The sequence below is a fragment of the Neopsephotus bourkii genome, unplaced genomic scaffold, assembly GCF_033783945.1.
Source record: "Neopsephotus bourkii isolate Nb327-2 ecotype Australia unplaced genomic scaffold, CSIRO-AGI_Nbou_v1 NB_1139, whole genome shotgun sequence".
Taxonomy (NCBI): Eukaryota; Metazoa; Chordata; class Aves; order Psittaciformes; family Psittacidae; genus Neopsephotus; species Neopsephotus bourkii.
The window spans coordinates 851,874-864,520 of NW_026901625.1; the positions used below are offsets into that span (position 1 = coordinate 851,874).

At 46.5% G+C, this 12,647-nt stretch overlaps 1 protein-coding gene across 2 annotated transcripts; it reads right to left on the reverse strand.

Annotated features, from left to right (window-relative positions):
* Positions 1-700: 700 nt before the first annotated feature.
* On the reverse strand, positions 701-11,277 carry PM20D1 (peptidase M20 domain containing 1). Of its 2 annotated transcripts, XM_061362849.1 has the most exons (14): positions 11,076-11,277; positions 10,269-10,355; positions 9,764-9,996; positions 8,473-8,559; positions 7,574-7,707; positions 7,018-7,137; positions 6,396-6,471; positions 6,125-6,186; positions 5,810-5,888; positions 4,647-4,718; positions 3,796-3,964; positions 3,032-3,131; positions 2,093-2,252; positions 701-2,003 (listed from the first exon to the last, which is right to left on the reverse strand). In XM_061362849.1, the coding sequence occupies exons 1-13, from the start codon at positions 11,275-11,277 to the stop codon at positions 2,123-2,125; spliced, it is 1,551 nt and encodes a 516-aa protein (XP_061218833.1). In that variant the 3' UTR covers positions 701-2,003; positions 2,093-2,122. The 2 variants fall into 2 exon arrangements, with proteins under 2 accessions (XP_061218833.1, XP_061218832.1); XM_061362848.1 differs by having other exon boundaries at positions 701-2,252.
* Positions 11,278-12,647: the final 1,370 nt, after the last annotated feature.

Here is a 12,647-nt window from a genome sequence, read left to right on the forward strand (position 1 = left end):
GGACAGAAGATTACAAATAGAAAGGATGTTTTATGTCTTTAGGACCCTGGGCACCCTGTGCCAGTGCCTCAGCACCCTCACAAGGAAGAGCTGCCTAAGAGCTCATCTCAGTCTCCCCTCTGGCAGGTTAAAGTCTGCAAACTCTTGCAGAGGACCCACTGCCCTATCATCCAGGTCATGAATGAAGATGTTGAACAGTGTTAACTCCATACGGTTAGAGGCAAAGTGATGGCTTTAGACTCAGACATCTTTATACACGCTTCCCAGAGGAAAAAATCCAAACCAAACAACAAAACCTTCCTCCCCCTCTCACTGCCAGGGATGTATTTGATGCTGTGCTGTACCCTGACACATGGCTTTTGCTGTGTCTGCAGCAGGAGTTTGCAAGAGGACTGACACCTTCACAAAAGAGCCACAGACACGTGGCTAAACAAATCCATGACATCAGGGCAAACAGTCAAAGGGAAATAAACCCTAAAAGATGCAAGCTATTTACTACCCAGTAATGCATAAACAGAGTGAGCTCATTTGGTAGAGAAAGGGGAGCACCAGGGAGGGTGCAAAGATTAAAGCAGGCTGGAAAATGTGTGGATTTGTTTTGATGGAAACTTTAGGACTTGCTCTCGTGTCGAATCAGGTGTGGAAATGACTGTGTTGCAATTAGATAGTTCCATTAAAAGACTGAATAATCATCAGGAAAGAGTCTGCATTCCTTGTTTTATTACATGAAAATGCCAATCTGGTTTCAGTGATTTAGCAGATGGATACAGCTTGAGCTCATTGGCTGATAAGATCAGACTGCAAATAAATAAGAGAATGGGGAACGGAAAGGACAGGAATCACAATTCCATCGCTGCTTTTCAGGATACATTTCAGGGTGTTTCCTGTACATTCCAGTGCTTTTTACACTATGAATTTAGAGCAGAACCACCACCCATTCCAGTGTATAATTCAAGTTCTGAAGGAGAGACACATCTCTGCAGCAGCGCAAGAGGAGGAGCTGCACTAGTACCTGCAGGTCAGCTCTCACCCACTCTCATCTTGGGCTCACATCTAGTTGTTAATTCTTTGTTTAATGAATAACGGTAACCCCAACTAAAGGTCAAAAGAATGCTTAAGCTTTTACTGCTAACAAAGGCGTGCTAGTGCAAGATGAAACAGGCAACATCAAATGTCTGCACCAGGAGTCCCAAAGAGCTGAGTCAACACAAGTGCTGCATGAAGTGAAACTGCTGGCACAGGCAGTGCAGGAACAAAGGTTCCTGCTGCACTGGAAGAAAGTGAAGGGCTTCACCAGCCTTCCCAAGCAAGTTCTCACAGGAGCAAGAGAAACACACACTGCAGAAGGTGATTCAGGAGCAGACAACAGCGATGCAGTTTGCTATTCCTCGCTCGGCCACCCACCGCACAACACACCCATGGCCATGCCAAGGAGTGAGGGACAGACACAAAGTCACTGAAGAGACAGGGAGAAAAGCTTTCAGCACCTCTGAGATCAGAGTGATAACAGTTAAAGCAACTCACTGGGACTTCCGGAGCTCAGTTTCACTTTAAACTAGAGGCAAAAATCAGTGCCTGCATGGGAGAACACAGTGGGAGCAAGTTACCACTGGCTGAAAGCATCACCTGGGGGAGAAGCCCCCATCAAGCAGCAGGGCAGCAAACCCTTGGAGTAACTGCCAGTTACATGAAACCCACACTGTGGCACAGCCCTTCAACGTGAGCTTCTGACACACAGAGCATCTGTGAGGAATCCATTAACTGCATCAAATGAGTTAACAAAAGCACCCACAGAAGATTCACCTCTTTTACTGACAGGTGAGTGACTGCTGATTATAGCTCAGATTTAAGGGACTGCCAATTTCAGAGGCTTAAAGAAAGTGCTGAAAAAATTAATACCATTATTAATGGCTGGAAGTCACAGGAGGAGCAGGAATCGGGGTCAGTTGTTGTGTTGTGTCCAGCAAACCACAGCCTAAAGCAGCAACCAGCAGTTTTCCCATCTGTATGGAAATCACAATATACAATCCCCAAATTTCAGATGCAGCTTAGTATGAAACCCAAGCACAGACCCCTCCATCCCCTCATCCACCTCAGTAGTTGCTCTTCTCAGGGGTGCTCCTCAGAGCTCGTGGGAGCTGGTGTGGGGCTCCGGCAGCTTCTCAGTGTCACAGTTCTGAATGAGCTGGAAGAGGAACTCGACCTGCTTCTCATAACCCTCAACTGAGATCCTCTCATTCAACCCATGGATCCTGGAAGTAAAAAGAAGAATGTTTTTCAGTCCAGTGTGTGTTTGTGACCCACCTGCATGCACCCAGCACCCTACTTGCTTGTTCACACGTAACACAATGCACAACATCAAAATATGGCAAAATACACCAAATACTGCAATATCTGTTCCTCAGAGCAACCAAACTGACTGATTCTAGGGCTCAGAGCACAGCCAAGTTCATGGTGTATGAAAAAACAGTATTCCATCTCCCTGCCTATTCATGTCACTGTCCTGGCTACAAGAGCTCTCCTTCTGTATCATCTGCACCTCACTGACCAACAAATCCAGTGCGTGCTAAATAAGCAAACAGTCCCTTGCATGATGATGTTCTTTGTTATCACTTTGCTCCAGGAAACCTAACTTCCAGCTTTAAGGAGCAAGTAAATTCAGAGTGGCATGTGTCCAAACGGATGGATACAACTCTTAAACAAGGCCAACTATCAGAACACCACCTTCCACTCTGCTGCACTGCATAAAGGATGCAGTGAGCTTCCCAGCATTGCTGCAGTGTCCACTGGGACACCTACACAAGGTCTTGTCTGCATGTGAAGTGCTAAAGCTCTCCCAGCATTAGCTACCATCCATCCCTCTTTGAGCAGCACCCAGGTCTGCAGGAAATGGATGGCCTAATGGAATGTGAGGCAGCGTTGCCACCGCGCCAAGGTACACAAGGTTGGGTTTCCTTCTGCCAAACACTGATCATCTTCTCTTTCCCTGGTCCCCACCCCAAACTGCTGCCCACGTGCACACAGGCAGTACCTGGGGAGATCATCTGAGCGCAGGAGCAGGGGGTTGAAGCGGTAAATGGCGTTTGTGAGGTTAGTGAAGTGTCTGCTGTCCGTGTTCCCGATGCACGTGCCTGGAACACAAACCTCAGCTTTACTTTGCATGAGAGCAGCAATTTCATGAGCCCCACTTTTCCCAGCAGAAAGGAAAGGCATCTCATAACAGTTCTTTATAGCCCCCCCAAAAGCACTGGGAACAGCTTATTGGTACATCCTGGAAGCACATTCGCTAAGAGCTGAACATATGATTCACTCATTCTAAGAAAACCCAAGACATTAAAGCTTAAGCATCAAACTGCAGTCAAACAGCACAGAACTAGGAAGGAGCTGTGAGGAAGGGAAGGGGCTGGGATCACAATACAGAAAAGCAGGAATGGCTTTGCCAGCTATGAAAACAATAAAAGAAGACCTAAAGCAAGAAGACCTCCTACTCTCCCTCACAATTCCTTTCTTCCCCGAAGAGATTCCTTTGTATGTGCAGAGTTAAATGGAAGGCTCATTGTTCCTGTCAGTTTCCTGTTTGCTTTTTGTACTTCCACTACTAAAAAACAACATGAAAACTTTGAAAACATAAAGAGGGAAGGGAATCAAGAGGAAAACCCAGCTGTTTCCAGCAGTTAACAGCTGGGGTGGAGGAGTACACACAACATGGAAACAAGTCAACAGTGGGGGATGAGGGAGAGCAAAGCAGGGCGGAAGCTGGAGAGGAAACAATCATCATCCTGTGCTTGCTGTTACCTGGGACTACACTGTCAACATCTGGGAAAGTATCCAGAATGGTCCTTTGGAAAATGTGGACTCCAAATGACTGGTCATCCCAAGGACTGGTGGGGAGTGGGTCAAATGCCTCCACAACATCAATCTTCACTCTGTCATCAGCAATGATGTTTCTAACTGTCTCTAGCACCTGTGGGTAAAAAGACAGGCATTAAACAAGCCAAAGAAATGAGAGAGATGGCCACAAATGTTCCACTTTCCAGAGAACATTTGTCAGCCAAATACAGTTGCAGAGTTAGGACAAACTGGGGGCAGCCTGTCTTCCTCTCACTCAGTGAATGGCTGATACTTAAGGTTTTGACCCCAGTGTAACCAGATGCACATCACTGTCTCAAGGTATTTCTGGACTGCATCAGTCCTGACAGCTTGGTAGTTGGGTCACTGAAGTAACTAATCCAGGAAAAGCTTCCAGAGAGGTAAACTTCCAGGAAAGCTCAGGAAGGGAAGATGTTATTTACTGACAATGTTTCATACCTACTGAGATGTACAAGTTCCCCATATTCTCACAGGTCACAAACCTTAATGCTTCCATTTCATAACTACATATGATCCATGTGCTCTTTTGGCACAAAAAGGCTTCTGAAACCTGCTTGATATAAGTGCAAGCCATGCCTCTTGCTCTGCTCCACATTCAGAAGCCACATTAAACAATGCACTTTGTAATCCACCTCAAAGGAGGAGAAAAGGCATTTGATAGGCTGTGTTTCTGACAGTCTCCATAAAGGAGCACTTCCCAAATCATCCCCTCCTACTGCTTGTATGAATACAGGGGGAGATGAGATGGCCAAGTGTCGCTGTAAGGCTGGAAGTACCTCGGCGGCCTTCTCTGCAGAGTGGATGCGGAAGTTCACAGTTGCTTTTGCAGAAGATGGGATGACATTTAGCTAGAAAGAAAAAAAAGGAAGAACCAACACTTCAGAGGAAGCTCAAACCAGATTAAAATGCCAAGTGCAGAGCCAGAAAGTGCTCAGACAACTCCAGCCTGATGCTTCACTGTTTCCACTAACATGAAACGTGGGATCTCCTTCTGTACTCTCTCTTAAAACACTGTAAATCTCATCTAGAATGTAGATGAAGTCACAAAGAAATATTCATCAATTCAACAAACAATGAAGTTTGCTGATAGATACAAGGTTTCCTCTTGAGAAAAGCTCTGTCCCCTCAGAAACTTTATACTGAGAAATCCTGGAAGTCTTTTTAAGCACTGTTTGTACCTCATCCTCGTATTACTTTTCCCCAATATGAGCCAGGTAAGTCATTTAAACGGTGTTACTGAAGACTCTTTTTCTACAGAATCAGTATTTATACTTTTGTTAAACAAAAAAAGTATGAACTCTAAGGAAAAAACCCGAACCAACAAAGACAAGACGAAAACAGGGTGTCACTTCTGTCCTGGCCACTCAGTGTCACTGTTCAGCCACTGCATCTTGTTTTCCTGTCCAGTGGTGCTTTTCGGTAACAGATTTTTCAGGGACACACCAATCAGCCTGCTTATCTTCCAGGGCTACAGTATTTTTGGATAGCTACACCTCCTTATCAGGGCAAGATCTGGCTGTATCAGCCAGAACCTGTTATCACTCGGTCCAAGGTGCACACACCAGACTTGAACGGAGGTAAACGGCAGACCTATGCTCACAAACACAGCCCCATCTGGGCTATGAAAGTGTTTAGGACAGTGAGTTTCAAATACTGACACTGATATTTTGTATGATTACACAGAAAATACTCTTTTCCACCCTAAAATCTTGACACTTGATTCACAGAGATCTTTCTGTGACAGAGAGCAGATACTTCTGAAAGGAGCTAATACTCAACTGTGGCTAAAACCAAGCCACACCTGGAGTAAAAATGAGACTGGTGGTGACACTGCACAGCGTCCAAGAACAGGGATCATGCTGATCTTATAACCAGGTATAAACAGGTGCAAACTATATGCCCCCATTCTCTCATGGTAGAAAGGTCAAAATGAAGCTACCTTGATTCCTGCGTTAAACATCGTCACCGCTGTTGTCGTTCGAATCAAGGCGTTGGTGGAAGGTTTCCAGGCAAGAACTCTTACAAGGAAGAAACAAGTTTAATATCAGTAAACCAGAAACACCGTAATTCCATAGGCAATAAGATGAGTAATGGCCTATTCAGTTAACAAAGTGGTTATTAACAGGAAAGCACTGATATTGTCTAAGCTATGAAGTGGTAGGACTATTTCCTGGGAAGATTAGAAATGGCTCGTGAGCTTCATCTTTGAAGGGTGAGAGGTCTGGGAATGCTTATCAAGAATGTATTTTCTTACCTGCTGACAACAGGGGAAAACAGCCACAGATTGCTCATGATGAGATTGAGGGGAAATGTGAACTAAGGGGAAGAAATAAAACCACAAATCAGAAGGTTTCTAGTCTTCAAGACAATGCATGGTCACTCAGCTCTTGCTGAAACCATGATCTGGGGGAAAGGCCAGCTTAAGCCTCCTTTTTTCCAGGAACGACGTAACTACACTCGAAATTCATATGCTCTTCACTTTCTAATATGAAAATCTGAGAATGAAATCATAGCTCTTTCCTCACCTCTGATGCGAGGTGCTCCATAGTCATGAGTTCTGGCCCGTGGCCAAACAGGTTCCGCAAGGGATTCTGCTCCAGTCTGCAGCAAAGCACATCAACATGTGGCATTTAGAACCCCTCTGACTATTATCACTCCAGAAGGTCGATAGGAATTTGATTTCTGAAATGCATCCATGGATTTGAGATGCAATCACACTGTCCTCTCCTGATAAGTACATCTGCAAGCACAGCTCCCTGACTGATGCTTGAGCATTCCAGTCCCATACAAAGACTTTCTTGGAAGAACAGTTGAAAAAATCCCAAAGCCTGACACTTACAAGGAATATATGTAAATCTAGAAAAACACCACACCGAATTCCATCACATCTTGACATATTTTTGCTAAAAGACATGTTTATGAGCCAATCTGCTATCTACACAGACATGTAAAGAGAGGATTTCCCCAGTCACATTCTGACTCTTTCACTCAGCAATTGTCCCTTTGCTCAGGATTGCATTGCAAAGGGAGTTACAAGTTTCAATATACTTTGGGAATTTGCAAACTATAACTATTTAACAAGCCACTTATCAGTGACTTAGGAGCCTGCTGAACTCTCTTGGATGTCAGATGACAGGGAGCTCTCACCTGGTCATTGCTGCTGCAAGAATGCCAATACTTGTCTCCTTTGGAGGAAAGGATGAATGTCCTGGCTCTTTTTCCACAGTGAAGTTCAGTGTTATTGAGCCCTTTTCTGTGATAGCAATTCTGTCCAATGACAAAGAAATAAATGATTAATGCATCTAAAAACACATGCTTAGACCACAGGCAAAAAGATCTACACTGTGTATTTTTAGGATCATAAAAAACAGTAAAGAAGCAGCAACATCAAATCCTCAACACAAGCTTTAGATGTTTGGAGGGCTGATGTCTTGGCTGCTTCTCCAGTGAGTAGACACTACAGCAAAAGCATGCATGTCCTGGCTAAATGGAGCCTTCTGCTGCTGTCAGCACAGCTGTGATGGACAGCAAGCAAACACCAAAGGTCCTTTGCTTGCACTTTGTGCATTGCTGTAGCTTTAGCAGCATCAACACTGCCACATGCCTTGACAACATATTTTATTGCCATTAGGAAGGTCATTTTCTTACAGATTAATTCTTGAAAATGGATCATTTTCACCATAGTCAACGTGTTCTCTCTTACACAGCTACTGGCTTCTTCACCCCTGTGACGATGCCATCGAGTATGGCACTGCCTTCATCCAGCAAGAAGCAGAGCTTCACTCCTCGTGCTTCCAACAGAGCTGCCATCTCCATCGCTCCCTTCTGACCAAACACCTGTGGGAATCAGCCAGAGGAACTCATCAGGTGAAGCCACCCCATTGGGAAGAACACTGGAAAATATCTTGCTGTTGACAGTGCCCAGTGCTACAATGCAAATAGTGACAGAAATCCCCTAGGGAGCAGCTCCAGAGCAACGTGTCAGGAGATCCTTCCCAGCAGAATCACTGGAGACCATTAATGGCCCAGTAGCAGATGAATCTATATTCACATTGGGGAACATCCACATGTCACTGAACATTGCTGTGAGCCCTTGGTTCTTGGATGCAGATACATCAGAGCCATGAGCTCCACAGGTAGTCTTTTTAAAGAGGTATCAATAATTCTTCCTATTTCAAACATGAATAAAGAAACCCTCCTCATCTGTCTCTCTGCACCAGTGGCCATTTTGGCCACAACAAACAGGGAACGTTTCTGGTTGCTCTTCCTGACCATTTGGAACAAGCACATAAATCTTAAGCCAGCTTTTCCTGTACTACATGGACTCCAAAACGTGACTCCTGCTGCACCTTCCTTGCACAAAACAATTTGCACTAGCACCCTCCTGTGTTCCTTTCCCTTTGCTCATCACACCAACCCCTTTGTCAATGTCACGTAAAGCCAAACAATCAATATTAACTATGCCCACGTACCTGACACAGGATCTACCCACAGAACCAAGAAAACCAGGAAAGACTTTCTAGGTAAACAATGTTTTAAAATTAAGCCTTGTTACATACATGAACAACGCAAACAACTTGTTATTTCAGTGAAAGAAAATACCTCTTCATCATGGCCAATACCAACATAGAAAGATCTCTGGGGTCTGTAATTTCTTCGCAGCAAAAACTCCAGAGCTTGCAGAATCCCCTGCAGAAAAAAACCCAGAATGTGTTCTATTATTCTTGTGTGTTAGGAAGGAGAATAAGCATGAAAGAATGCAATGTGATGTCAAAGAAACATGATGCATTCACAGCCCTTAAGGAGACTTTGTCCTGTTCACAGTTGAGCTTTTATTTGTACAGCTCCTACTGGGGATGTTCACATTCTTTGGGAAACACACTGCAATAGTTTTGATCACTAATGTTTAAGACTTAGTGTGCTACACAGTGACAGTGTGCATACACAAAATACAGTGTCAGCTTGTTCTTGCTGCTGGTGAAGTCAGGGACAAGCCCCACAGGAAGCCCATCACAGTTGGGATTATCCAAGGAACTCGCTGTTCTTTAAGCTGCCTGTCCAACACGCAGCTTGGCTCCGACTTGAGCCTCCAAATCCATTTATATGAATGAGAACTCAGTTTTGTACAAGAAGTGCTAAGATGACAGAAACAGAAATGAAATCTCCCATTTGCTGTCTTGGTATCATCTCGCCCCATTTTTAAATTGAAGCTAATCTCTTCTCTTAGAAGAAATGACACTGCCTCCACCTTGCCATGTTCACTGCAACTGTTCATTGTTATTGCCCACTTGTGGAGTTACTCATGCACTTCACAGTAGAAGGAAGCATCAAACCAAGGCTGTAAATTGCAAGGCTTTGATACTGATGATTAAACAACCTCAAGAAACTTTCGAGGAACATGGTCTACGCAGCCGCAGGCTCTTTGCTAAACATCCATTTAAACAGAAACAGAGGGCTGCCATGGAAATGATCTTTGCAAGTCACAAAGGACTATTTTCCTTATTAATTTTTCCACCAGGCTTTTCCCAAATGAGAAATCCTTCACAGATCAATCTTTTCCGTACTTTATTCCTCCCAAATGTACTTCGTACAACAGCTCTTTGTTCTGCCACAGTCTAGATAGGTGATATTTGACTCTAATATTAAATCAACAGTGTTTAATTTGGAACTCAAGCCTTTGCAAAGGGCCAAGCTTGGCTCTGAATGCCCACATGACACCTGGGAAAGTGCACAAGGTCTACCCCTGACTTCAAACACAGCATGATATACAATTTACATAGGGCAAAGAGGGGTAGGAGAGACAACACAGTGAGTTTCAAGAGAACAGATTCCTCCAATCTACCTTTTGTCAGGCTCTGTATCTCTCTGAAATGATATTACCAAGGCGACGTACTATGGCAGAGTTTTTGTTATCCAGAGTTCCTCGTCCATAGATGAATCCTTCATGCTCTGCAGCTGAGAAAGGAGGGAATTCCCAACCCTCTGGGGGAGCAGGCACAACATCCATGTGTGCAAGAAGCATGTAGGGCATCATTTGAGGGTTAGAACCCTGGACGGTAAAGAGATGGCTGTAGCCACCAACAGTTTCGTGTTGGATGATCTCTGAAGAAAACACAGCTGGGAAGACTGTGAAGAAAGGAATTGAAAAGGTCATTTAACCAAGTCACAAACCAAACCCCACCATTGCAAAAAGCCACTTGAACCTTCTCTATTCTAACTCTGGCCACGCTACATCACTGCATGGTGCAGAGGTGACTTCTGCGTGCTGGTTTTGCCAGTCCTTTCTGGAGGAAAACCAAGCTTAAAATCTGTTCCAGTCTATTCAAGAACCCCATACACACTCTCCATTTACTAAAAGAAAACTGAGCAGCAGAGGTGGTTAAGAATGAGTTTAGTACCTTTCCGAATGTAATTCCCAAACTCGGCCATGGCAGTTGTATTCAAGTCCTCTGGAGATACGGAAACAGTTGGGATTTTAATAGCACCTTCAATGGAATATGAAATAGAAATCATTCGACACCAAAATCAGTCAAACAAGACTTAAATTGCATGGCAAAAGGGAAAGGAGTATTTCTGTTCCTGAATGTTTTCCAGGCTTTAAGGATTATCTCAGGACAGGAAGAGCTGCCACTACCAAAAGAGACTGCTGTACTTGAGCTGAGCTGTGTGCAAGCAGCACACCAGCACTTCCTTCCACTGCCAGCCAAGGTATTTCCCTAGATACTCCATTCTTCACCCTAATGTGTTGAATGATGCTGTCACAAACGCCACTGTCCAGAAGCAGCTGAGTTTTGTTGGCTGACCCAGTTCCTCATAGTCACAGCCTATTCCGGCAGCTGCCAGATGGCACTTCAAGGCTTTTTTTCAACAGTGAGGCTGTGCTAACAGCTTGTTTCATAAAGACAGGTCTCCTGTTTGTCTTTCTAGCCTCGTGTCGTTTAAACAGGGGCGGACAAGGCCGCTCTCCAGCATCAAATCCCTGCCATGCAAAACACGGGTCCCAATCGCAGCCTCCCTAAACGCATCTGGCAGCGGAGGGTACAGACACAGTGCGCTCCCCCCGCGCCCCCTGGTGCCAAGCTCTCCCCCTGTGGACAGAACCGCACAGCCCTGGGGCACCCCATGGAAACAGAGGCCGGGGCTGCGGCCACGGCCCCCGAGGAGGCGCAGTGCACGGGAGGGCGGGCCCAACCGGGCCCCCTCACCTCGCAGCGCCTCCTTGAGCTCCAGCCTCTCGCCGGCACCGAAGGCGGCGGTGGCTCCGCGGCGGGCCCAGAGCCGCGGCACGGCCGGAGCCCGCAGCACGTACGCACGGAGCAGCACGGCGGCCACCCCCGCCAGCAGCGCGGCCAGCAGCGCCAGGCCCGCCGCGCACCGCGCCCGCCGCCGCCCGCTCCCGCCCGCCATCCCCGGCGGACTTCAGCCTCCGGCCGGACCCCACTGAGGGCCGGGGAGGAGCACCAATCGTCACGCACCACGCCCGAGAGCGTGGCCAATGGGCGCGTTGGGCCCGCCCCCTCCGCTCGCGCGTGGGAGTCGACAATGGCGGCGGTCGGGTGTCGGGGACGGGATAGAGATGCTCGGTTCTGTGCATGGGATCGCGTTTTCCCATGTCAAAGGGGTGGTTTGGGGACGGGATGGAGATGTTCGGTTCTCTGCATGGAATCACATCTTTCTTATGTCAAAGGGACGGTTTGGGGACATGATGGAGATGCTCGGTTCTCTGCATGGAATCGCATCTTTCCCATGTCAAAGGGACTGTTTGGGGACATGATGGAGATGTTTGGTTCTCTGCATGGAATCGCGTCTTTCTTGTGTCAAAGGGATGGTTTGAGAATGTAATGAACCACTTCCCGTCCTCACTGCAGAGAGCGAGAACGGGAGCATCCCCTCAGCATGGCTCAGAGCGTGTCCAGAGCCCGCTGACAGCGCAGGGGCTCGGGATGCTGCTCCCGCAGTGTGCCTGATGGTGAAAGGTGCTGTGAGGAGGGGCTGTATGGACACAGGTTGGGCAGGAGGACAGCGGTCAGTGGGGTGCGATGGGGACGGTGCTGTCCCGCTCCAGTCCATGCTCCTTGCCTGGTTTCACACCGTAACGTGTCCCGAGGTGCCGCATCCTGGCTGGGAGCTGCGAGGAGCCCGCTCTCTGCTCAGCAGCAGCAGATGGGTGTTCACACGTTCTTTATTATCAAAAAAGAAAGGATGAAACCAACATTAAATTAAATAAATTACAAACATTTCAGCTGGTTGTACATCCGCGTTCATCGAGTGAGGCTTCGGAGCCGTTACACAGCAGCAGCGCTGGCTTTGACAGCAGTAAAGGGACACTGGAAACGCAGATATTCCCATCCAGGCTTTGATTTCAGTTCCCTAATTCACTTCCCCATGCACCTGGGAATGGAGACTGTGCCTGCAGCAAGGCCGTTTGCCCCCGATGTTGTGCGATTGCACCTCAGAGATACAGACACATGGATCTGCTGCTGCAGGAGAGTTTCTTGTTCCATTGCACCGATTGCTTGGTTGCTTTCTTCCAAAGAGCAAGTAAAAGCAGCGCTCGGGCAGTAGCAAAAGACCATGAGTAATCACCATGACCATTACCATACTCATTACCATGAGTAATATAAGAGAATTCATCTCTATTTTACTTCTAGAACAAGCTATATACATGGTTCTGGGAAAAGCACTGCTCTCTAAGATTAAGATAAGCAATAACCATTACTTGGTGGGGTTTTCCTGTTGGAAACCATCCCTCTCTGGTTGTATTTCTCTCCTGCACC

What these genes read in the sequence shown, in the direction of transcription:
- PM20D1 (XM_061362849.1), bottom strand. Translation starts at nt 11,277, where the DNA reads ATGGCGGGCGGGAGCGGGCGGCGGCGGGCGCGGTGCGCGGCGGGCCTG. An exon ending in GTGAAGAAGCCAGTAGCTGT is followed by an intron (nt 7,138 to 7,573) that starts GTAAGAGAGAAC and finishes GTCATTGGACAG; the next exon opens with AATTGCTATCACAGAAAAGG. An exon ending in TTTTCCCCTGTTGTCAGCAG is followed by an intron (nt 5,889 to 6,124) that starts GTAAGAAAATAC and finishes CTTCCTTGTAAG; the next exon opens with AGTTCTTGCCTGGAAACCTT.